Source organism: Scatophagus argus, chromosome 7 (assembly GCF_020382885.2).
Source record: "Scatophagus argus isolate fScaArg1 chromosome 7, fScaArg1.pri, whole genome shotgun sequence".
Taxonomy (NCBI): domain Eukaryota; kingdom Metazoa; phylum Chordata; class Actinopteri; family Scatophagidae; genus Scatophagus; species Scatophagus argus.
This window is the reverse complement of record NC_058499.1, coordinates 3,034,516-3,060,743: the sequence shown is the minus strand read 5'-3', so window position 1 is coordinate 3,060,743 and position 26,228 is coordinate 3,034,516. Positions and strand designations below refer to the sequence as shown.

Below are 26,228 nucleotides of genomic sequence, written 5' to 3'. Positions count from 1 at the left end.
GATCACAGTCTGACCAAACTGCAAGCGACCTTCCAAATCAGTAAACACAAACCTGAAGGGCACTGCTGAGCCTCTTGATTTGCTGCTTGAGCTCCTGGATTTCCTGCTCTCTCTCCTCCTTTTCAGCCTGCAGGCGCCTCTGGGTTTTTTGACTCTTTTGCAAGTCCTGGTTTAGGCTGTCCACTTCCTCTTTCAGGGTGTTCTCCCGCCCTCTGGCTGCTTTGGCAGACTCCTTTGCCATTTGAAGTTCTTCGTTAAGTTCTTGCATGCGCACCTTTGAAGAAGCGAGATTTTAGAAGAAGATGATGTAGAATCAGCTTTATTGACAGTATATATATTTTTACATACACACACTGAATTCGTCTTCTGCATTTGACCCATCCTTAGTTGAACACACGCATGCAACACCCGGCAAATTACCTGCAGTGAAACACACACAGGAGCAGTGGGCAGCATCAAGCGCCCGGGGAGCATATTGGGGGGTTAAGTGCCTTGCTCAAGGGCACATCAGCTGGTTAATGGAGGGAGGGAGCATTTTTCGCATTAATCACTCCACCAAATTTTTCCTGCCCGTCCGGTGGGGGAATCGAACTGGTGACCCTCCAATCACAATCCGCTTCTCCAACCTCTAGGCCATGGGTGCCCCCTCCGCTGTTATTCTAGTTTCCCATGAGAAGTCCAAAATGCTACTGTTGTGTTTGGACCCAAAGACTGATATAAAAACACAGAACTTTTCATTTCTAATCTCTTTTTAAACATTCATGTCTTCAGTAGAAACAAATTGCTTGTGCCACAGGGAAGCTGACTTATCCTTTAATGTGGAATTAGGCCCATGGAATTTAATTAGCTAAATGCATTTTCTGAATACCAGTATGAACAAATACAGTGATCTTCCTTTCCGTAACCTTGCAATGTATTCACGTCAGTTTAAATCGGTACGTTTTGTCGACTGGGTAAAGATGTATTCTGATAACTGTAACACTGTGTGTGAATGGTATTTAATAAAAGAGTCAACCAGATGTCATGTCGTGTCAACCTATCATCTCTGAAGGGAGGCTTTCATCTTATGATAAGCCAGTAATGAGAGACACTAAAGAAAGACGGGCTGTGAGTCAACGTAGACCAGAGTTTAAAGAGTATAAAAGTGGGAGTAGATGAGATTTCTTTTACTTCAGGGATGTTCTTACTTTATGGAAAATATTTCTGTATCGTGGTAATCTTAATAACAATGATAATAAGTAAGTTACCCCTCAGCCTTTCTTTGTATCAAATGATGAGTTCAACAGCTATTCATAAATGTCAGTGACAATGACAAAGACATCCACAAAAAACAAGCATATTATTACGATAAAAGAGGTCCCACCTTTAGGTCTTTGGTGTGTCTATCAACCAGCATTTGTACATTGAGACTCTCCTCTTTTTGTGCAGCGCTGGCTATGACTTGCTGCTCTGCTGCAGACATCATCTCCGCCCGTAGCTCCAACAGAGCCTTACTGAGAGCCTGAGAAAGCAGGGATCAAAGAGAGGCCTGCTGTGATAAACATGGTACAGATGGAGTTAATGCACCACCGTCCATTTCTGCATCATATGTCCTGTCTCCAGCACTCATGGTTTCTCTCAACTTGACACACTTCTTTTTCACGTATGCAATGAATAATTACAGAACTTGTCTGTGTTTTTTTTTTTTGTGACTGTATCTAAAAACACTTTGAGCTTTTTAATTAACCCTGACATATATTCAGATGTTGGCTCTCACTTTTCATGCATCTAAAAAGCAGTATTTATTACAATATTCATTCAAGTTTCGGCATACACGGCGTAAGCAGGCAAGTAAACTTGTAAGGTAAAAAAAAACAAAAAACAACCTTGAGCTGTTTCTCTTTCTGGTTGAGCTGTGCTTTCAGTCGTTCAACCAGGTTTTTCATGGTGCTGCTTGGGGAGCGGACGTTGGCCTCTTTCTGTGCTGCCAGCTCAGTTCGGAGGTAGTTCAGTTCCTTCTCCATCTGGGCTATCTGGCTCCTCTGGTCCTCGTTCTCAGCTGTCAGAGCTTTCACCTGGGCAGCATGATACTCCTCCAGCCTGCAACAAATCCCTTCTCTTAATCTGACAAGCTACCATGCAGACTTACTGTTATTTGACGTTAAACACACATTTTCCTTTATTATCTGACAGAGGAGAAGGAAAATATGTTTATGACTCACTCCTGGTTATTACCACTGACTCTACACAGTGGGAGCATCAATTCTACAGTCCAAAATGTGACTAAAGTGTCTTCTGTGTTCCGTAGCTAATGTGGCATGCAGGGGGTGTAGTCATGATTAGAACCAAGGCCAAGTTTGATATAAGTGATCATTTAAACAGATATAAACCTGTACCTGTCGTTTACATATCCATGCTATCTACAACTACGGCCTGCCTACTATAGTAGGCAGACGTAGAAACTTACACTTTGAGTTGCAACAGACGTCTGTCATACACACAGGTTAATCACTTTCTGACAGGGGAAATGATGCCTCTCCCTAAGACCGCTGCTTTCATACACATATCCTGTCATTTCAACAAGCCATTTTTACATTAAATTTAACTCATCTTCTGCTAGGTATGAAGATCTCCCTGTTTGGTAAAAACTTTGACACCCATATCTGTCAACGCCAGGCTGAACTATCTTACCCGGCGGGAAAATCATTTTTACCACATGAAAGGCAATATTTCTGTCAAGGAGGGAGAAATATCCTGCATGTAGATTTGTTCTGCATGGTTTGCAGGTCTTTTCGACACAAAGATAGTTCTGTTATGTTAAGTTAGCTGCTTGTTTTGACACATGTAGGATAATATTTCTGCCTTTTGGTGTTTGCATAGTGAAACTATCAAACCCAACAGTTCACATATTCCACAACAAAAAGCAAAGAATGCAGACAACTTGTGCTTTGAAACCTATTCTACAGTATGTGCATTCATTTAGAAAAGAAAACAAAAATCCATTGTTTCAAAATCCTTAAAGGATGGTATTTGAGATGTTTTAAATTGTTAAATAACTTCAAATCAAAAAACATATTTAGGGACTTAGGGCTTTCAGGATACCTTGTGATCTGGGACCGGCAATGGCATCGACCGTTATCCTTTCTATGCTGCTTTTCATACATGTGGTGTAATTCTTACTGCAATCCCCAATTAGCAATTAGTGACTGGAGTTGCATTAGTGCTGCATGTCTCATCCACACTCCAAGCTGAGGTTCACTGATGTAAACAAAGTATCAGAAATACCCTGCTGAGATCATCAGTGTAACGAGGTTAGAAAGGAAAGCAATGAAATGATCTGACTAACCAATTCTCAACCTGTTTCATAGTGTCAGTGTTCCCAGGGTTCTAATGCTGGGCTTAATGTGAACCCTGAGTTAATAAAGGGGCTTTAAGCTGCAAAACAGCAGGCTTAGATTTAGGCTACGTACTGCATAAAAAAAGTAAAAAGCATTATTAATATTCTCAATTAAACAGCTAAAGAAAATATAGATTCTGACCCCGCTTTAATGCGGTCTTCACAGGTGAGCTCAGTTGTAATATTCAGGAAAAAAGGCCTGGATTACGAAAGGAATAATTACTTTGAAATCTCATCAGCATGTTTCTTAGCCTGTGTTTCCATGGACGTCCTCTGTCGTTCCAGCTCAGCTGCGGTCAGATTCAGCTTCTCTGTGAAGGACGAGAGCGAGATGTCCTGTTCAGCCACCGTTTGCTCCAACTCAGCCAGACGCTCCAGATGTTTGGTGGTTGGCACCCTGATAGTCGGCTTCTTCATCAGTTCCTGGACAAATGGAGGAGAGAGTGTTACACAAAACATGCTGCTTCAAAATGAAATGTTACTATAACATGCAGCCTGTTTCAAAATATGATGTGGGACTTAAGTGTATTCAAAGGAGATATCTGTAGATTTTAATGTGAATCTGATGTCATACACTAGATTCTTACTTAAGTTATTTGGAGCTTTAGCTCAACAAGCCAAAATTGTCTAAGGATAAAAAAAACAGCTCACAAAGAGAGACAAAAATACATGTGTACCATAGCTGTCTGTTTAAAGTGGTCCAGGGAGGTGTCTGTGTACAAGTCCAGCTTCTGATGCAGCATTCTCAGCTCCTCCTGGTGTCTCTTGATCATATCCTCTTGATCCTGAAATCGGCATAGGGCAGTTAAACGAAACACAGAAACACCATGGATATAAAAAGTTTATCTTACAAAAGCATTCCTGCTTTTACATGTTCGTACGTGCCAAGCTTCTAAATAGGAGGCAATAAAGTAACAATTGTACAACTTAGCAGTACATAATGTCCAGAGTATTTCTGTGGAGGTTACTAATAAATACTCAATCCAAATGCTGAGATTTGTGGTTTTCCTCCCTCAAGACATTCATAAACCCTAACTCAAACAGATACCGCAACTAATCACTGATAAAACATTTTTACAAACAAACTCATTTCTTTTAAAAAGTCCTCAGCAATTCTATAGGAGACTTTCTGCATTGACAATCACTGTCCCTCCACTAGTTTTCCTTGTGTCACTTTACCTGTCTGGCTTGAGCCAACTGGTTCTGGTATTTCTTTAGCACATCCTCTTTTTTGTCAAGCCGACCCTGGAGGTCTTTGATTGTCTGGTGAGCCAGCTTGAGGGCAGGTTGACTGTCTGACTGGCCCTCTTCATGCTTGGCAAGGTCAGCTAGCAGGCGTTCTCTGCTGGCAGCAGCTGGGAGTCGAAGACGCAACTCATTGATCACTTTATCCCTGGACACGATATTCTGTTCAGCCTTCCACAGAGTTGCTTCTTTCTCTTTCAGCCGCTGCATATGGAGAAATTAGAGTTCAATCAATGCACCATCTGCTTTATGAGAAATACTGAATGTATGGACAGGGACTTAAAACTGTACCTCATCCAAACTTTTGCAGGTGGCCTGCATGTCCAAGATGGTGCGGACATGCTCTCTGATTTTACACAAAGCAAACTCTAACTGGTGAGCAAGCGGTAGACTTGGATCCGGCAGGGACCCTGCACCATCTTCATACTGAAAGAACCAAAATTATATAAAGACTAAGCTTAGTCCTAGACTTGATGACTGAATTTGAAAACTGAAAAGGTGCTTGAAAATCAGTCTGTTTCTGAATAATAATCTACTTACAAATTATTTCATCTTCCACAGCTACAAACAATAGTTTACCTTGTCAGCACTGCTAAGAACTTCGCTCTGGTGCTTCTCGTACTGCTCCAGTTGGCGCTCCAGCTCCACCTCTCGTTGATCCCATGCAAGCTGGTGTTCATCTTGCAGCTTGACATGGTAAAGAAAAGAAATACTATTAACACATTTCTGTACTTAATAGCTTGTTAATAAGTAAAATAGTTAAATATGTGATGTTTTTAAAGCTGCACTTTTCTCCACTCTTTCTAATTGAGTTCACTCATATTGAACCCTGATGTGTTTGTCTATCCATTATGACAAATTTGTGAATATATGTCTGCATATGAAGATATGCTTGAGTGTCTCTATAGATACCATGTTTTGCTGCACAATATCCTTTTCCAGTGAGCAGATGGTTCGCTCATGCTCCTCCACCAGGTTTTTTAGGTACCTGATCTCCTCCTTCTGGACCACCAGCTCCCTGCCTTTCCTCATCTCCTGCAGACGAGCTTCCTCCATCTTATTGTGCCACTCGGTTACCTGTTGAAAGTATTAAAGTTTGGTGTTCAGCAGATGTCACACAAACAAATGCAATTACATTTGTTTGAAGAATACGTTATTTGACTATTTCTAAACAGTCGTGATTTGCAACTGTGAATCAACCAGAGTGACCTTCTGGGCCCCTTTCACATCCTTTAGCGTTGAGATGAGCTCCTCCAGTCCTTGAAGTCTCAGTTCCAGCTCCTCCGCCCGGGCCTCTGCGGTCCTCCTCTCCTCCTCTGCCTTCTTCCTCTCCTGCTGGGCTTTTGCTCTGTCGTCCTGGAGGCCCACCATGGTTACAGAGAACTTTTCCTGCTGGGCAAGGGGAAGAGCTCCAGCAAACTGCCTACGTAGCGACTGGATGGTCTGCCGTAGGCGCTTGGAGCGATTTCTGCTCTCCTGGCGGGCAAGGAACAGAGTGGACTCACTGGCGTCCAGCCGTTGTTCGGCACGCAGCTTATAGACCTCCAGCTGTCGGATGTGAGAGGTGCTGGCCTCCAGCTTGGCCAAAGCAGCTGACTCACTTAGCTGCAGAGCCACAATGTGCTGATGGAGCTTTGCAATGAGGGCCTTCTCATCTGACTGTGACTGAAGGAGAGAGACAAAACTGTGAAGAAGCACGCTTCTAAATATTTCACTCCACTCACATGCATAACTGACCACTACAAAACTAGGGTGTTTTTGTTTTAAATCATAAATTCCAATATACTTCAAATATCCTTTTAATGAAAGGAATAAGGGCTGGTTGTCAGCCTTCTGAAGCTTCTGAATGAAGGGCAAATCTTTGACTGTACTGACTGTTACCTGGTAATCCAGTAGTTGTTTCCTCAAAACTTCTACCTCTTTCTCTTTGGACTGCTGTCTGGCCTGTAAAGCGGACGCCTGCATCATGGCCACATCAGCCACCTCTTGAAGCCTGTACAGAAAACAAACAAACAAGCAAATGAAACACATATTACTTCCTTTCCCTGCACACTTTAATAGCATAATGGGCCTGAATGCCTCTATTACATACATTATAATCAAAAATGCAAATGTGGGTCCCACAGCTCACAACCAACTTAGAAAATAAAAGTAAAAAGGTATTTGTGCATAATAGGAGGTTTTCTAAGAAAGAAGGTTTTAAGGAAGTTTATATTTCACAATCATCTGACAGTTTGCTTTACAGATTAGTTCTTTATTACGCTGCTGTAAACTTAAAAGAACTTACATAAATTATTCCCAAAGTCATTCTAGGAATGCAATCGTTAATGACATTTTTATTTATTTTTATAAGTGATTAAATGATGACAATCTCAGGCCTGTACATTGTCAAACGTACTTAGAAACTTCGATGCGAAGCACAGCCTCGGCCTTCTCCAGCTCTGTAATCCTGGATCTGTCAGCATCACTCACAGCTTTGCTGATGCTGTCTGCCAGTTCATCTCTTAACTCCCGCTCCACCCTCTGGGCCTCCACATTCATCTTGGTCAGCTGAGGAAAAACAGAGTTAACACTGTTTGATAACATTCTTTGAACAAAGACACTGGGAAAAATGAACAAATGAAAAACGTGGGAAGGATGGAAAAGATTCAAACGCACGTAGCTTAGTGAATTTCCCAAAAGGATCTGTTTAGCATTATACCGAAATGCATGCCCGTCCAATCCAAATCAATTTACTTCTTTATTGCAAAACTGAAATGTCTGCCAGGTGCTCCCATTGGCCTTTAACACTTGGCACAATCTATTAAAAATCAGTCAAATAGATGTCCTGAGGAACAGGAAGTCTCCGGTGCGTGACAGAAAATAATTCACACGCTGTTTTCGTTGGCCTCATACCTCTGCAAACTTGGACTCCAGTTCCAAATTCCGTTCTTCCACCTGCCTGAGAGAGTTCCTCATTTGCTCATACATTTTGTGGGCATGCTCAGCTCTCTGCCTCTCGTTCAGCTCCTTCATCTCGAGAGTCGTGATCCGCCTGGCAGCAGATACCATCTCATTGTTGGCCAATGCTTTGCCTGCCTTATCCATGCTATTTTCACCTCCTGATATCCAGAAAAAAACGGAATGAGAATTTGATATTAAGCAAACAAAAAATCTAACAAAAATGAAACCATCATCCATCCATCCATCATATTGTATCAAAGCTATGGGACTGGATTCATGCTGAGTTTCATAGTCGTCTTTTCAATGATCAACACTGGGCCTTAAACTTTCCATTTTGTTAAAGCTCATGGTTAGAACTTGCTTAGTCCAGCCACTAGTTATGCTGCCAGAAGCCTGGACTGCTGGAGGACCTCCCATGATACACTAAACTTCTCTCTCCTCCTGAACACATTCATGTCCCATTACTGCATAATATTAACTTGGCCTTTTCCCCAGAGTCTTTATGCTTTTCATCCTGCAGGTTCCTATGGATCGTGTTTGGATCTCTTGCTGTGGTCCGGCTAGATGTCCGCTGCTACTAATCATGTTTCTATAATTCTAATTATAATTAGAATAATTGTATTATTTTTGCATATCTATTATTGTAGTTATTCTATAGGCTTCATCACATCGCTGCTAATGTTATGCTGATAGGACTGATGGCCAGAACATCAGCTTGTAAAACACTAAACTTTCTTTTAAATGGCTGTGAGTTTATGTTGGTTGTGTTGATGTACTATTTGATCAGAGGTGATTCATTTTATTCAGTTGATTTGTAGCCTTGTATTGCTGGTATATAAAAAAGTCAGTCTACTGGTGGTCAGCGTAAAAGGATTCTGTGCAGCAAACACGATATCTATATACACACTCAAACATTTCCTGATATGCAGACACAAATACACAATTCCATATTTTCCTCAAAGATGAAAATAACCGAACTGAATACCAGTCACACTCATGTTGTCCCATGCTTGCTCTAAAGTATTCAGTTTCTCCTTTGCAATCTCCAGTTCTTTATTCACGGCAGAGATTTGCTCGCGAAGACATTCATTCTCACTCTGAAAGACAAGGAAAGGAAGATCAAAATGTGGTACAGTTGCTAACAGCCAAAAATAATAAAGGTGTGTGTATCACAGGTCTAATGAAAATACTTCTACAGTTAAGCAAGGGATAATGCCCAATGTCCATTATCAGAAATGAATCGACTCCAGTGAAGCCATCAATTCCTGATACCTCAAAGGGTATTATCACATTTATACCATGGTCATTTGTCGAAGAAAAAAAGAAGACTGCCAATATGTAATTTCATCCATTTTGCAATGAAAAATCTCCATTTATTTTACAAGCCAGTTTCCTCTGTAACACCTGAGGTTTGACTATTACCTGTAACTATTATTACCATCCCATCAAGGCTGCTATGGCTACTCATTTTAGATACAGGCCGATACCATGAAGCTAGAGGATTAATTTATCACAGTGAACAGACAGTTCCACTGGAATCCAATCAGAATCAAGTATTCGTGCACACTGTGGTATAATGTACTTTTATACCTCCAGATGTTCCAGGTCGGTGGTTCTCTGCATCAGGCGGCTGTCCCGCTGCAGCATGTCTCTATACTTGACTGTTAACTCTGTGTACTGTTTGTTAGCTTTCTCCAGGTCAGATGAGGGCACACTTTCATCCAAGGCCTTCTGCAGTGCTGCTATCTTATATGCAGCCATTTCCTAAAGACAAAACAAAAACAAAGCTGTCAAGAGGCCATTGTAGCGTAGTGATGATGGCTGACTCCAAATGCAACTTTTAGTTTTATCAGAAGAAATTGCTGCTTTTGGGAATCGGTGTGCTATTCTCACCTTTTGGCCGTGTTTACTACAGCAGCTACAGGGTTTCTTAGGAGACCATTTAATGTTTTTCTACTTTTGTTGAACCTACTGAAACTGAACTTGTACCTTGTATCTCTGCAGACAGCCTATCCTCTGGGTGACAGAGGCCTGCATGTGGCTGCTCTCATCCTTCAGCTTGCTGTTCTCCTTGCGGAGGTGTTGTTCCTGCTCCAGCAGGATGACGTAGCGCCGTGTCAGTTTCTTCTCATTCACTTTCAGCATTGTTAAATTGCGCAGAGCTTCACTTAAATGCCTCTTGGTTTCATCTGGGTCCTTCTGAAGGGTGTCAAGTAGCTCCTTATTGGTGAAATAGATAATGTCTCAAGTTAAACTGATATTTTGTGATATTTTTGAGGAAAAAGAATTTGTGCTGGCTCTTATCCCAACATGTGCGGACAACAAAGGGTAAGTCCTTTGATCCTATGTGTAGGTAAACTGTATAGTGAGTGAAAAATTTAATTTCCTTCTTGGAATGAAAACTGGGTCTCAAATTATGGCCAAGGGCATAATCAACACAAACAAATAAAAGGTCAGCCCTAAATACAGGCCAGGAGGGAAAAGCAAGGGTGGACAAACTCGGGTGCTTGTCATACAATATACATAACAACTAAACACAATTACATTTCCATCACATCACATGAATACATCATGCTATTTTACATGCTATTTTGGATTACTCACCTATTTACTGTGTTACTGTCCTATTTCAGTTATTGTGGGTGTATGTATGTTAATGTTCAGGCAAAAAAGTGGCACAAGATGGCAGTAGCTACATTTGCAAGTCAAACATTTTTTCACATGTTCATGAAAATATTTCACAATAAAACCTTGTAAAGAAGTTAAGGAATTTAATTTCAAACACTAAAGCACTCTAAATTGGAAACAGACTCAGGAATTAACAAAAATTTTCATAGGGAAAATGGGAGCAGATGAAGGCAGTAATGAAAGTATATGTGAGAGAGGGGCAATCCCTAAATATTTAAATATACTCAAAATGTCAGTTCGTACCCATATATGAGCGCTGTACAGAAATATGACCAAGACTAATATGGACTACATAGGCTATAGGCTAATATAAGCCTGTTCCTAATAAAGGCCTGGTATCCTCTGCATTTACAGTAGATAAAGGCCCCGGGCCCTCCTTCAAAAAATAAGTTAACAAAGTAATTTTTCTCCTTCTTCTTCTTTCTGTGAGGCAATCTGTGCTGTTCAGAACTCACAAGGGTCTATCTCTTATCTTATCTTACCTCCTCTTAAACTGCATGACAGAGTGAGTGTGGAAGATTCAAAGGCACTTGCAAAACAACTTGGGTGAAACATAAACGCAGTGCACTTGCAGCATTTAAGTACGTTTTAAACTTTTATTTGCCGACTTACATTGAACTCTTGAATTTTAATAGCGTCCACCTGTTTTTGCTCCTCCAGCTTGTTCTGCATCTCTGTAAATGTCTCTTTCTTCTTTTGCCACTCTGACTTTTCACTGCACAAAAACACAATAAAAAAAAAGGTTTAACATTTTGTTCTTCAGGTCACAAACCAGCTATAACCTGTGAGAAACATTCTTGTTAACCAACCTCAGGTATTCTTTATAGAGGAGTCCCTGTTGGTGGCTTATAACGGAAAACTTCTCCTTGTATTCCTGCAATGTTCCTACCAGTTTCTCACATTTTTCTTCCTTGTTTTTGAGCTCCTAATTAATGTAAATAACATAAAAGTTAAATTTACCAAAGTTGAGGTTTACTGTTGATTTGCAACTTTTCTGCACAGGACTTAAGAAGACAGTCATACTGACCTGAAGAAGTCGAACAGCATACTCATTTAGAGAACTGATGACCACAGTGCTGCTGGGCCCAAGGCCCTCGGGCAGGGTGAGGGGGCGGAGGACAACCCCACTGCTGCCTGACTTCCTTAGCAACTCTAATTCACCTTCCAGTTGGCTCACCTGACAGAAAAAAGTTAAGAAATGAAAGGGAGCACCTGGCAGTCAAACCTGTGTTTTGATTGTAGAAATTTCGGTGTCACTAAGAATGTCATTCATCCATCAACTTAAAAACTTATCAAAAAACAAGGCTTATTAAGAATACTTATTAAGACAGCAGGACATCATCAGTCCAAACTGAGGGATATCCTCCATGCGTGGACAAAAAAAAAGTACTTAAAAAAAGTAAAAGACAGGAGAAAAAAAACTTTTGTACAGTTTGTGCTAAACATCATTTGTCATGTGATTTTGCCTCAGTTTGAATATTGAAACCAATTGTTAGTTGAGGCCACATAAATCCAGTCAAAAATATACTATAAATATCTTTAAATTTAACTCTTTACTTAATCAGACAAGTCTCAACGATATTAGGATCTCTTTGTTTGATCTCAGAGGCCTGAGGACAAAAAAAATTAAAAACGTTCACAGGAACACAATCAGCAAACCAAGTACAACACAGAGTTAACTACAACATACACAAGAATCATTAAAGACATCAGATGGCAGAGATTTCAAACAACCAAGAGGAATGCAAGACTGATCTCTGGACAGAGACAGCCTTATGATGAATAATGAAGGGGAACACTGAATGGTGGATCTGGATGGAGTGATACTGACCACACTACTCGCTACATAAGGTAGCTAATCAAACTGAAGTTGTGAATTCTTATGGCCGAGACAATTGTGCAGTGAAAATCTGATATTGTGACAGCTGAGAATGTTATTCACACAATGTCCCAACTTTTTTGGATTCAGGATTGTTTGTGAGAAATGTTATCTGTTTATTTGAGAGAGTTGTGACAGCTGTAAGCATTTTGAGTTAAAAACTGCTTGACACTGAGTGACTTGACAAATCATGATTAAGTGTGAAGCCAAAAAACACCTGACAAAGTTAACAGCACTGCTTTGTTTTATTGCCAAAGGAACGACAGAAGGGGTATAGCCCAAAAAAGACAGGATGGAAAAGTTCATATATCATGATAAATAAAACCAAAAACAATAAATAACAGTCTGTCATCAGTCAGCATCACTTCTTTATCTTGATGTAACACAATCTGGACCTACCTTTTCTTTGGCTCTGGCAAGCTGACTGAAGCAGGTGGTTGCTTCCTCCCGGGCCAATTTCAGTTCCTGCCTTAGTTCTTCATTTCTCCCCACCAGTTGATGTATGTGGGACTTGAGAAGCTGGGCTGGCTCAGATTGCCCAATATTGTTGACATCAATAACCTGTGATATGGAAGATGAGCAGAGTTGGAATGCCATTAAATCAGAATCAGAATCAGAAAGACTAGAAGAGGTTTCACATTACTAGGAATTTGTCTTGGTGATTGATGCATACATAGAACGTAACAAGTAACATATAATAGAAGAATAAAATAAAATAAAATAAAATAAAAAAAAACAACCCTCCCTCCAAAAAAACACCGGATGATAAACAAACGATGTGGTCTGTGAAATAGAAGAGATCATTTGAAGTGCTGCCTTTCAGTCAGAGTAATGAGTCAACTAATATCACTTTCAATTCCTAAACTGTACATAAAAATGTACTTTCTCCCAGAAATCACACTGCTGACAGTAACAGATCACATTAATACCACTAGTTTGCATGTGGCTTGAACCTGGTACATCCTGCTACTTCTTCTTGTGTTGGACTTGTCTGGCGTTGAGCCCAGCAATGTGCTATCAAACCCAGACAAACATCTTCTTTGGTTGTCTTGAAGTTGATTTGCTATTGGACATCTCTGGCTGGACAGCAGGTCGGCACGATCCACCAAAAGTTTGACTACTTTCAATTTTTTTGTGGCTCACCACATTTGTTGTTAATCAAGTTGCTATGTGACAAGCCCTTAACTGACAAATCCAATAAAATAGCAAGGAGGGGTGTATGCCCATTGTTTTCAGCACAGTAAAGCTAAAAGCACTCTACATGGTGCACCTGAGACTGTCAGAGACAATTTACAACTCTCTCTAAAGAAACAATACACAGTTACAATCACCTGAAGCTTAATATCGGAAAAACCACCAAGCTTGTGGTGGACTAAAAAGCTTCATCTATGGATGTTACTGCTAAGGAGCTAACGATTGTAAAACATGGTGGCTTCACACAGTTCAACCCAGAGCAAAGCACAAAAGAGCTATACAATCAGCCCAGTCTCAAGAGGGGCACGCATGATTAGTGTCCTTCTATTCCCAGTGATAGCTACAGCCCAGAGGCAGGAAAAAAAAAATCAAGTGGTTCCAGAATGAATAGACAAAATGTACATTCACTGTGTCTAAACTGAGGTTTTATTGGCTCAATATTCCTTGTGTGGCCCTGAACTCCGTAAGAGACCCTTTATATAAAAGTGAATTTTATTAAGTCGCATGGGAACAGGTTTTAAAATAAGGCTGGGGAAAATAGCATTTTCAGGGTAAGATAAACATACGTTCAAAGTGTAAAAGTTCAGATGTAATAGATAAGGAACACTACTGGGAAGCTACAGCATGATATATGAAAAATGACAGACCCGCACTTCAAATTTTTAGCCAAGGAAATGTCACAAGGGTTGTCAGTGCCAAGAGAACAGAGACAAGCAAGATGACACAAAACCTGCCACAGCTCAAGCAGCAGGAATAACGCTGGAGAGATTTGCCAACACTCATGAGATCTTTGAAGATGATTCATTACAGTAAAAACACATTTACTGCCTTGACAGTTCAACCAAACAATGGTATGCATTGTTATTAAATTTAGACAGTTATATTGCATTGAACTGCTGAATTCTGAGAGGGCCTCAGATCATTTGACCTAACAGCGAGACAGATTTCCTCAGCAAGTCTAAAAGAAAAAGACTAAAACGGAAAAAACGTTAAGCCGTGTAATGTTTTGATTATCAATTAACCTGCGGATCATTTTCACAATTAAATGGTCAAAAACAGTAAAATGCTCAGAACAATTTTCCTAAGCCCAAAGAGAAACCTTCTAATGACTTCTTTAGTCCAACCAACAGTCCAAAACCAGAAGACTCCTGATTTACTAGAGACACTTACATTAGCCAGTGTTTCCACACTGAGCATATTGATGGCAGTGTCAGATGGGGTAGTCTGTTGATTAATCCTCATGACTTGGAGGACATCTTTCAGTGCAGCCTCCAGGTCTCTCTTCACTTTTGACAGCTCATCCACTATGAGTTCACACACACACACACACACACACACACACACACACACACACACACACAGAGGAGGAAACAATATCACTCAAGCTGTGGCCTGTGATGCTTTCCATTCACTTCAAAAGTCTCATGCTGTATATGGAGTATATGGTTTATTACATATGTGATTCTAACAGTCAGAGCCCCTCAGCTCTGCAGGCTTGCAGAATCCATCCATTTTCTATACCGCTTATCCGTCAGGGTCGCGGGGGAGCTGGAGCCTATCCCAGCTGACTACGGGCGAGAGGCGGGGTACACCCTGGACTGGTTCGCCAGTCAATCGCAGGGCCAACACAGAAAGACAGACAACCACACACTCTCACACTCACACCCAGGGGCAATTTAGAGTAGCCAATTAACCTAATGTGCATGTTTTTGGTATTGTGGGAGGAAGCCGGAGTACCCGGAGAAAACCCACACAAGCCTCTTGCTATGAGGCGACAGTGCTGCTTGCAGAATCATCTTTTTAAAAAAGCCTTTAATTCATGCTACCCCCAAACTGTTTTATATCCAACAGGCTTATTTGTTGCATTATCGTTGCTGGAATCTTTTGTTGTTGTGTATTTTATTTCTAAAAATTACTGAAATGTTAGCATCCCGTTTCAACAATGTAAAGCACTTTGTTACTTTATTTTATGCACAATGAAGTTTATTATTATGCTTTTGAGTGCTGTTAGACTAATAAATAGCTTGTGAAACTGACTCAACTATAAAACAGAAACGACTTACATCTGATGTGAAACTGGGCCTTGTGAAGCTCCAACTCGTTCTCCTTATTCCTCAGTTCTTTTTCCAGGTGCTCATTCTGCAAAGACAGGTTTGTCACAAAAAGGAAAAGAATGAAAACATTATAACCTTTCAGCTGTACTGCAAACAAACCAGATGCAGCTCTTTAGTATTCAGCAATCTTAATTTAATTTTGGCTGATGAGATCAAATCAGATCACCCTTTGAGGTGAGTAATCATGGTTCATATGAAAAATGCTTGCTGTGTTCTGTCAGTTTGTTTTGCTCAAGAAGGTTTACCTGTTTAATTTTTTTTTTTTTTAAAAAAACCCTTGACTGTATTCAGTGTAGGAGGGACAGTCTTTTTCTTTAAAATCCTAAAATCCATGTGATCATTTCATGTTATTCTAGCATGGGTATGAATTCAAATCCATTCAGGTAGTATCTGGATACATGAGCTGATTCAGTCCAGAACATGTGTCATACACACATACTTTTGGCTCTTGTTAAATTAAAAGGTGATGAATTTATGAAATATTCATCTATTATATTCTACTATTATTATATACTTTCTACAGTCATCTTGCATTTTTATGGCATACACTTTTTATTTTTAGTCTGGAGCATGAATTGTGTAAGTCTGACGGGAAGGACATTCTCGATATAAATGAGACTACCCTGGATAAACAATCAGATAAAATGAAACACTAAACGAGAACAAATCACTGTGTCAGCTTTAAAACTACAAACCACTGTGCTGTTGATAACAAACAGCTCTAAAATATTAGTCAAGACCCTACCCTTCACTGAAACACCAAGCTGTAATTCAAGTTGAGAAGCTGGGAGCTTACTTTGCGTCGGATCTCTTCCTCTGTGAAAGAGCTGCTTTGTTTAAATGGCAAGTGTCCAGTTCTGCTGGGCTCAACATCATCCTCCAGCAGCAAGCTGGACTGTGGGATCCCTGTAGAACCACAAAAGAAATGTCCATACAATGCTTTTAAAAGAGTAACAAAAAGGTCGAAGTCAGTAATTAAAAAGGCCTCCTAAGAAACTTTCGACTAGCCATCCTCTGTAGATAGTGGTGTAAACGGTTTTGCTTTTATTTGCTCATATTCTGAAATATCTGCCTTAAGCACTCCTGAGCGCAGTGGAGGTATGAATGATTGCTGACAGATGTCTTTCTGCTGAATCATAATCATAACTACATATACAACACATACATAATTCATAACATTTTAATGCTATCAGCATCTCAAACAAATCTCAATTGTGTTTCATTGTACCAAGGCATCAAAATATCTTTTGATATGCAAGGGATGTCCTAACTAAGTCACAAATATCTACATGATTACATGCCACCTGAGGGAAGAGAGAAAATGTTTTGTTTATTTTTGTGTAATTTGAGTGAAACACTGGCATGGCAGATGTATGCCGAACAACACTGCAGACGAAGAAAAAGTGGAGAAAAACAAAATAGGCATTATCCCTCAAGGCTCAGATGAACTCAGAAATAACTTTTTCAGTTACAAAATTTGCCCCTCAACTATTGTTGCCACGTGATGTCACTCAAAACACCAGAGACGAAAAGAGATGCAACACATAAACAGACAGATAAAACACTGAAACAATCTGCAGGGAAAAACCATGGCAAAAGAATGTTGATATGACAGTTGGTGCTTAATTCCATTGTTTTTGTATCACCTTTTTCCTTCACCATGCGTCTGATTTGTTTCTTTAGCTCCAGTCTTTCCTCTTCAAGGCGTTCAATCTACAAAGAAATCAGCAGTGAGGCGAGACGTGCTTACAAAAATAAAAACAGTGCTGATAACATTTGCAGTCCTACTTCACCTCTTTGGTGAGGACTTGGTTTTCTGCTTTGTACTGGCGTTGTCTGAGCTGTTTGGCTCGTCTGAACTCTGTCAGATCCACTTCCTGCTTTGGTTCCAGGCCTTGAGAGTCATGAAAAAGACACAAATCACCAAAAGTAAAATACATGTCATAACAACAGGTCAGTCGATGTTGTGTAAATGGACCAAAATGGGAACAGTAAAAATACCTGACCTAGTTTTTCTCGGAAATCCTCATTTTCATCCATTAGGTCACTGATTCTCATCTCAAGCTGGTTGATCTCTTTGGTCATGGCCTCTGTCTCACGATCTCTCACACTAATTTGATTTTTACACTCTTTGATCTCCATGATGGCTGCTTCCAGGCCATAAGTGCCCTGTAATGCAGAGACAGAGCAGTGGTTACTCACCCATCAAAAAGCATGTCTTGTTGCACTTTCTTTATTTCCTTGTTTTCCAACATGTACGCTTTTTGGTGAATCAGGATGTGATTAGACATAGTGAAAGACAAACACTTAGCTTGTAGAGGAAAAAGCATGTTGATCACACCACAGTCATAGTCATTTCAAAGTCGCTATTAAAAGTGAGGATGGACAGAAAAAAACACAAACTCTGTTTCCGGGGATTTACGTCTCAGTTAAATTGATTTGAATTAAACCAAAGGGGGAAGCAGAGGGGAAAGAGACTGTATTTGTAGACTTACAGACTCGTACTGGCTCAAGCGGTTTGAAGCCTCAATGAGTACTTTGTCTTTTTCCTCAGCATGAGCTTCCGCCAGTTTTACCGCCTTCTCTGCTTCCAGCACTCTGGTCTCTGCAGCTTCCAGCTTGGATTTCAGCTCTTCCATCTTTCTCTGTGGTAGACTTAATGATTGGCCTTGGACAACAAAAGGAAATTATGACTTAAGCAGTGGACAGAATTGACGATCTGACGATTGCAAGATGTCAGAACTAATTTGCAGGTTCCCCTACTTTGCCTTTATAACAAGCATAAATAAAATACCAGACTTGTATACTACTTAGATACAGGTGAATAAATGCATTTTTGAAAAGGGAATATAACACAGGGCTAAAGTAGGATTCTTCAGGTAAGGAATGTCAGTCAATGATGAGTGAGTGGAAAAAAAATTCTAATAGTTAACTTATTGACTCCATTCTCCATTTCTGCTTTTTATTTCAAGCATTCAAGGAGCTTTATTGTCATTTCACACATGTAGAAACATGAGGTGGAACGAAATTAGTTTCCCTGGTCCCGGTATAAGCAATTACCTACAAATATGTAATACTATAAATATAAAAAATATATATATAAAACAACACTATATAATTATAAAAATAACCAGCAGGGGCAGCAGGGGCTGCAGAGGTCCTCCAGAGTTCAACAGTCTCACAGCTTCTGGGAAAAAGCCGTTCCTAAGTCTGGAGGTCCTGCTCCTAATGCTCTGCAGCCTCCTGTCTGAGGGGAGAGGGGCAAACAGTTTGTGTGAGGGGTGGGTGGGGTCCTTCATGATGCAGGAGGCCCTTTTCCTGTATCTGGAGGTGTAAATGTCCGTGGTTGTGGGTAGGCTGCGTCTTCTGTGCAGCTTTCACCACCTTCTGCAAAGCCTTCTTCTCTGCCGTAGAGTACTGCCGTGCCACACGGTGATGCAGGAGCACAGGACGCTCTCCACCGCACATCTGTAAAAGGATGTCTGGACTGAGCTCTCCAGTCCGGCAGGCGTCAGCCTCCTGAGGAAGAAGAGGCGCTGGTGTGCCTTCCTGATGAGGCAGGAAGTGTTGTTGCTCCAGGTGAGGTCGTCCGTTACGTGGACACCCAGGTACCTGAAGCTGGAGACCACTTCCAATGCTGTTCCTCCAAGGAGGAAGGGGGAGATGTCTGCCCCTTCTGAAGTCCATGATCATCTCCTTGGTCTTATTCACGTTGATGCAGAGGTTGTTTTCTCTGCACCAACCCTCCAGGTGTTCCACCTCCTGCCTGTAGTCGGACTCGTTGCTGTTGAAGATGCGTCCAACCACAGCTGTATCATCCGCAAACTTCACGATCAGGCAGCTCGGATGTTGCGCTGAGCAGTCGTGTGTGAGCAGGGTGAACAGGAGGGGACTCAGCACACAGCCCTGGGGGGAGCCGGTGCTGAGGGCTGAGGTTTATTGGCCTTCACTCAAATTTCTACCTCCACTGGATAAAAATGGAGGTCTGCTCCTCCCGTCGTGGGCATTGTTAAATCACCGCATCGGAGCTCCAATAAGGTCTACTAATGTCTTTTGTTTTCATTCTCATTGCAAGCGCTTAACTCAGACTTGACTGAGCTAATTGTAATCAGCTGTTCTGGAACTGAAAACATCCCATTTGATCCATTGATAAATGAAAACACTGATTTTTGCAGCTGTAAATAGTCACGTTAAAGAAAACAGGAGCATAAAAAGTCCTCAGCCCACAAGGACAGATTTTTCTTATCTGTCTGTTCCTGAGCGTACACCAAAACTACAGCTTTCTAGATGCAGACACACATCAGTGATTGAAGGAAGGCTGACGAGAGTGTGTTGCAGCAGTCAGTGTGTGTGTTAAGAACATTTTGGTTCATTAAAATGTTCTTTTGTATGAAGGTGCGCAGCTTGGAATCTTAAGCAGTGATTCACCCACCTCTGTCTTTCTTTGTGGATGTCTTTAGCTCCTCAATAAGCTGGGTGTGCTTCTCCATTTCCCTTGTATATTGCTCTACCTGTTCACTGAGCAGCTTGATCTGATTATCTCTCTCTTGGACAGCCTATAGGGCATTCATAAAAAAATTCAAAGAGAAGAATTTATGTGTAAGAGCATAGCTGCCGATAATATGGTGTGCTACACACCATATTATCGGCACCTTCATCGATATCTTTTTGAACTTATGACATAAGGGAGTCTGAGGCTGAACAGGCACTTGACACATAAAACTTACACTGCAAAGCTCATATATGACCTGGCCCAGGGCAGCGATAGAGAGAAGGAAGGGAGGACAGGATGATAAAATGACATGACAAGGCAAAGAGAGAAATCAGAAAGTAGGAAAAATGATAGATGGAAAAACATGTAACAGCAGTCCAATGAAGACTCTCCACCTCCCAAGGACACAAATATTGGCATGTACGCACAACGACTCTCCACACTTGAAATATTTTGCTTATCTAAGCATGCAAGGACTGAAAGATTAATATCTGGAGCATGTGTTTATATTTAAAACTTAGCTGACATATGTGCCAAGACACCATATATGATACTGTTATGTGCTCCTGCAGCTGTTACTGTGATATATCAAAGCATGACCACTTACTGTTATGTTGGGAATTTAGCCCAAAATATGTTCAGTCCATTGCTTAATTTCAAAAAACACGAGTGTAATTAATGTCTATGTTAAAGCAATAGTGTCCAAGCAAAACCATTTTTCCAATAATAAGAAATTTGTGATATGAGGTGCTCCAAAATCTGTCTGCACTATCTACCCTATAAGGAGAACCGTTGGGGCAAAGGTTTTTCATGTATAGTGCCTCAGAGGATTGTGTTCACAGAAACAAGTCTACATAAAATGACATCATCATGATAACATAATGACATTCTGTGTACCACAGTGGCAGGAGACAATAAGAAGGGTCAGAGTTACATATGCGTACACTAAGAAGGACAGACCTGCTGCAAGGCAATAATGTTGCTCTTGTCCAAGTCCAACTGGGCAGAACGCAGCTTTTCCCTTAGATCACGGATCATCTGCTGGTACACCAAAATTTCATCATCCTTCCCAGAGAGCACTTGCTATGTGTGAGGAGAAGATCATGTTAGCCCAATGACAAGCCTTAAAGGTTCTGCAGAATAGTTCAACAAAGAGTCAAACTCCTTTTCTCTTGTTCAAATAGTTGGAAAATCAACTACACAGTTATGTCAATAATACATAAGAATAGGTCTGGGGCCTTCAAAAAGTACTGCACGCAGAGGACGGAGAATTTGTGAGCCAGTAACTAAATTCAGACTCCTGAACAAGTTCCAGTAAAGTAAAACATATGTTTTAAATACATCTGGCTCAAATCAAAAACAGAGGGCTGATAATAGATAGCTATAGATATGTGATTAACACTCACCTTCCACTCCTCCACTTTGGCACTGACTGCTGCCATTATTGGGTCATTCTCTTCAGTCGTGCCACGAATCTTATCTGTTAATTCTCTGACCTGCACATTAAACACACAGAGAGTCGTAATTCACAGCTTCAACTGTGCAGTCTTTTCTGGTCATAAACCAGTACATGTAAGTGATAAACTTGAAGAAAAAAAATGGTGTCACACAACTCAGATTGAAAATATATTTTTCAAACCAACCACAGATTTAAGTTGAGGAAACAATACAACACAATAGAAAAGTAGTTTGTTGAGGAGGGTCTTTACTTGTAGCTTTGCATGATCCCTCTCTTTCCTGAGCTGGTCCATAATGGAATCAGTCTGCTGCACAACAATCTTCATCTTGTTGTACTCATCTGTCATCTTCTCCATCTCTTTCACTGACTCCTCCAGACTTTTCTGCATCTGCTCATTCTGTGTTTTAAGGTGTGAGTTTTCATCCTCAGCTCGCTAGTGGAAACAAAAGCAGTACAAAGACTAGGGAATAAAAATAGATGAAAGCCATAAAAACAAACAATAAAAAGTTAAATTATTAATTGAAAGCAACACTGATGCTTTTGTAGGCACACAGACTTTTCCTCTGCCATGGGCCTTGGTCTTTCAGTGTTTCTCAAAGACTACAGCATAGTACCAAGACCAGGTTTGCCAAAAAAGGTCTGTTACCTCATTCACCAGATGGCATAATAGACAAATAGATTTCCAAGTACCTGAAGGTCATCCCAGTACTGGGAAAGCTTTTGTTTGAGTTTCCTCTGGGTCTCAGCATTCTCTTCTCGGGATGGGACCGGTTCTTTCTGGTCCAGCTCTCCGCGATAGAAGTCCACATCCTGCTTGAGCTGCTCATTCTGTTATGGTGCAGGAAGGAGAGAATTAGTCCCAAAAAGGAACCGGATCCATTGTCTCTGTGGGCATACAGTAATCAAGGCACACTACATCTGTTATCATACAGTTTTGCTTTCAGATTTGAAACTATCTAAACTATTATTAATAGATTACACTGCAATAGAGAATTTACACACAACAATTTTGATAATCTACTAATTCTTTCAATCTTTTTTTTTTTTTTAAATCTCTGGTTCCAGCTTCTCAAATGAGAGTACTTATTATTATTTGTCATATATAATAGTAAACTGGGTTTTTTATGTGGCAGGTTTATCAGCGAGGCTCATCTGCTCCACAGGCCAGTAACCTTTGGATGACAACAGTGGGATAACTCATTACACTATTGTTGGATTTCTGGGAAATAATATTAAATACATAATTTCAAATATACTCTACTACCGCAAAGTCTACTATGCCACTTTAACTGGACCAGGAATTACCAGGAAACTGTACTTTTGCTTTATACACACAGTACTTCATTCATGCACACAGGTATAGTATAGAGAACTGTGAATACTGCATCATGCTGATTTATTTTTTATCTGTATCATGTCTCTGCCTACGGCTCTTGTCTGTATGTTATCTTATACTTGTTCATATTTTCGACCTTTGACACTCGCCGCTGGCCACCTTACACTTTGTCTAACCTTTTATGAAGTTCTATAAAAAGCTGTGGCAAAATAACATAATAGCAATTATATGGTAATTCATGCAATACATGTACAATAAGTGACCATCTGGAGTGAAATGCTTAGTGTATGTGTGTATGCTACACACTGGCTCACTTGTACCTTCATACAACAACAACAACAAACGCTATCAAATGACTAAACCTTTGGCTTTACTAAAATTTGGCTTTACTACCTATATTTCTTACCTTCTTCCTAAGCTTTTTTATCTAAGGCAATGAAATAGAAAGAGATGCAAAGAGATGATTAAATATGAGAAAAAGCAAAAGATGGCAGAGAAAATGAAACTGAAGAACAGATGGTGCACCCACTCAAGATGAAGAGACGATTGGAAAGAGTGTGTGTGATTTAGTGGCAGATGCCACATACCTCTCTTTTCAGCTTCCTGACCTCATCCTCAGCCTCTTCTGCTCGTGCAACCAACTAGAGAAACACAACAGAGTACAAAACGCAGACATACAGTTAAGTGCAACTTTAATCACAGCAGATGCACACCAAACATATGTTATATTTGCATTTGGCAGTAGCTGTGTTCCACAGTAATAGCCTGTCTAAACAAAGTGACCGGAATGAGAAAATAACTAAAGTATACTGCTGTGTCTTGGCAACATTTAAGGACATGCTGTCCTCTGTGTCTCTGTGCTGGTGTTTAACAGAGGGTGGGGCTCAGCTCCTCCTCCACAAACACACACACACACACACACACACAGTCATGTTATAAAGGCCCTCTGACACAGTCATCAAAACAACTGAACAACAACTGAAGAATGGGAAACAATCAGCTAAATTTAGAGCAATATTTAATACACTTTAATCATCTACCACATGATTCAGCTTTTCTGAAGACAAAATGCGCTTTAATTGTAAAATTCAGAATTCAGAAAATTAAAATAGAAAACACAGAATTTGGACAGAATCTGGGAGAAGTCAAAATGGATTCAAAGGACCCAAACTATGTGTCAAAAAATTTAAATGTGTCATACTTGTAATGAACTGTGAAACAAAGAAAAAATACATTCTCCAACAGCACGTGCTAAGGATATACCAGTAAAATATCAATAGTGTTTGCCAACTAAAGTAAATCATATGAATCGGTCATCCTATGGCTCAATATTGAATCCACAGTCCTATGCCATTCATGGGAATCATGGATAACAGGCTCGTACCTCCTCGTTGGTTTTCTTTTCTTTGCCCATTTCTTTCTTTAATTGGTCCAACTCCTTCTCACTCTGCCCAAGCTGGGTCTCAAGCTGCCGAATCTCATCTCTCAGAAAGCGGGTGTCTGGCCCTGTGCCGGAGTGCTGAGCCTTATGGACCGGAAACAAGACATACAAACACCCAAACAACCCCCACCGAGAAACCTCTTAGTCTCCCTTTACCTCCATCTGTTCACAACACTAATACACAGTACCCATACAATGAAAGCAACAAGTATACAAAGATTAACTTTTTCATTGCAAAGTAAACAAATTCTGATTACATACAAACCTTAACAAATGAAAACAACAATCAAGTTGAAACTAGAAGTAATGGCTGTGAGCATGCAAGGAATTAGCTCTAATCTTCTTAAGTGCTGTCATTCAGTGGTCACAACAATCCTATTGTAGCTGGAGTTAGATTCTATGATTGGCTGAAAGATTTGATACTGTTGCCGGAAGTAAAGCAGCACTGCTGGTAACATTATAAATATGTGTTTTTCCATATTTATAATGGTACCAGCAATCATTCCAGTGAAAAACAAGAACAGCTCAATAGCTCAGTGAGTCACACACAATTTGTCACCATACGTACAGAATACAGAATACAGTATAAAGAAAACGACAGACAGATGCCTAATCGTGCTACCTTGCACTCCTGTTCCAGCCTGGACACCTTGGCGAGGAGCTCCTTTTCTACAGCACAGAAGACAAAAACAGCAATGTAAACGGTGCTGTATGTTAGCAAAACTGACACAAATAAAATATTTTGTCTACTAATCTTGATCTTTGCACTAACCAATTTTATCATGCTCTACATCAATGTCATCAACAATTTTGATGGCATTGTGAAGATCCAGATCCTTAATCTAATAGGCAGAAAGAATACAATTAAGCATAAAATGACAAACCAAACATATTATTTCAATTGCGAGCAGGATATGACCTCAAAATATCAAGGTTGATAATGTCAATTATAACACTAAACATTTTTGCTTCTCGAAACACATTATAACTACTGGTCGGGTTGGCTGATAAAGTGGGAGAGATCAGAACATAGACAAGACTGAGCACCTTCAACAGGGCTTGAAAAACTCTGAGGACTTGTATAATGCTCTCCGGAGCAACATCCTTCACCTCCCATTCTTCCGTCTGTGTGGAAAATATGGTTTAAAAAAAAACAGTCATTCAACCTCATAATAATCTGTAACAGCAACAATGTAAAATAAGGCCTTCATGCAGACTTGAGATATCCCATATAACAGTAACACAAGAAAGCAGGGACAGTCAAAGCACAAAAATCTGTTACTGTTGCTGGCAAATCATGCCTGGCTATCTACTAGTGGTGTGAAGTGTGGACAATTACCAAAGTGAACATGCTGAGGATCTCATCCACTTCCTCTTTTTCACAAGTATGGAGGCTTGCGGGATCAATTCTCATCACTGTTTCCCACTCAAAGGCAGCAGGTATCTTGGCCATGGCGTGGTTGTAAAGACTTAACTAGAAAGTGAGTGGACAATGCAGCGATACCAATCCAGACGATGTTAGTGTTAGCTGTTAACTTAGCAAGTTCATTGTGGATATGAAGCTATGGACAAACATCGCTGTAATTCCCAAAATTAACCTAGCATTGTTTTTTCGCGTTAACGCTACACTAAATATTGTTTAACACGTAACTACACAAACTTGGAAAATTAATTTGCAGACCAAGAACCCTCACTCATTTTGGAAAAATCTACCGTTATCTGAAGATACATTAAATATGCCAGATGGAGAATATATGCACAGCTATATTAAAACGACACTTAACAGACATCCTGAGGTTCCTATGATATGATACCTAGGCTGCTAGGTTACCACTCATAACAACAGCACAAATTAAGCTAGTCCACAAAAATAAAACTAGCAATAAACGAGTGACCCCTTACAAAGAACTTCACTTAAGTGTAGAGATATAACGGCTATTACATTATCACCAAGTACTAATAAATGGCATTTGATAGTGACTCTTGAATTTGTCAAAAAAAAAGCCCCACGTAGCTTAGCTAGCTAACGTTAAACGTTTAACTTGCGCGGTCACCTCTGCA

At 40.3% G+C, this 26,228-nt stretch overlaps 1 protein-coding gene across 2 annotated transcripts in view; it reads right to left on the bottom strand.

The window, feature by feature from the left end:
* Positions 1-26,220, bottom strand: part of cep290 (centrosomal protein 290) — a 34,633-nt gene extending 8,413 nt beyond the window's left edge. Inside the window, exons 1-38 of one of the 2 annotated variants that reach the window (XM_046395178.1) lie at positions 25,507-26,220; positions 25,215-25,292; positions 24,940-25,009; positions 24,790-24,836; positions 24,111-24,251; positions 23,314-23,367; positions 22,081-22,218; positions 21,641-21,823; positions 21,338-21,427; positions 20,892-21,014; positions 19,872-19,995; positions 17,935-18,107; positions 17,446-17,608; positions 17,233-17,333; positions 17,086-17,152; positions 16,236-16,345; positions 15,389-15,464; positions 14,496-14,629; positions 12,531-12,692; positions 11,280-11,429; positions 11,062-11,177; positions 10,865-10,967; positions 9,554-9,784; positions 9,155-9,328; positions 8,550-8,661; positions 7,517-7,722; positions 7,020-7,171; positions 6,503-6,614; positions 5,831-6,286; positions 5,534-5,698; positions 5,201-5,308; positions 4,913-5,047; positions 4,556-4,825; positions 4,054-4,161; positions 3,600-3,799; positions 1,866-2,079; positions 1,364-1,501; positions 53-274 (exon numbers count right to left, since the gene is read on the bottom strand). In XM_046395178.1, coding sequence (XP_046251134.1) covers positions 53-274; positions 1,364-1,501; positions 1,866-2,079; positions 3,600-3,799; positions 4,054-4,161; positions 4,556-4,825; positions 4,913-5,047; positions 5,201-5,308; positions 5,534-5,698; positions 5,831-6,286; positions 6,503-6,614; positions 7,020-7,171; positions 7,517-7,722; positions 8,550-8,661; positions 9,155-9,328; positions 9,554-9,784; positions 10,865-10,967; positions 11,062-11,177; positions 11,280-11,429; positions 12,531-12,692; positions 14,496-14,629; positions 15,389-15,464; positions 16,236-16,345; positions 17,086-17,152; positions 17,233-17,333; positions 17,446-17,608; positions 17,935-18,107; positions 19,872-19,995; positions 20,892-21,014; positions 21,338-21,427; positions 21,641-21,823; positions 22,081-22,218; positions 23,314-23,367; positions 24,111-24,251; positions 24,790-24,836; positions 24,940-25,009; positions 25,215-25,292; positions 25,507-25,620 — 5,520 coding nt within the window. In that variant the 5' untranslated portion in view covers positions 25,621-26,220. The remainder of the gene's footprint in view (positions 1-52; positions 275-1,363; positions 1,502-1,865; positions 2,080-3,599; positions 3,800-4,053; positions 4,162-4,555; positions 4,826-4,912; positions 5,048-5,200; positions 5,309-5,533; positions 5,699-5,830; positions 6,287-6,502; positions 6,615-7,019; positions 7,172-7,516; positions 7,723-8,549; positions 8,662-9,154; positions 9,329-9,553; positions 9,785-10,864; positions 10,968-11,061; positions 11,178-11,279; positions 11,430-12,530; positions 12,693-14,495; positions 14,630-15,388; positions 15,465-16,235; positions 16,346-17,085; positions 17,153-17,232; positions 17,334-17,445; positions 17,609-17,934; positions 18,108-19,871; positions 19,996-20,891; positions 21,015-21,337; positions 21,428-21,640; positions 21,824-22,080; positions 22,219-23,313; positions 23,368-24,110; positions 24,252-24,789; positions 24,837-24,939; positions 25,010-25,214; positions 25,293-25,506) is intronic. The other variant, XM_046395177.1, reaches the window with a different exon arrangement.
* Between the last annotated feature and the right edge of the window lie 8 nt (positions 26,221-26,228).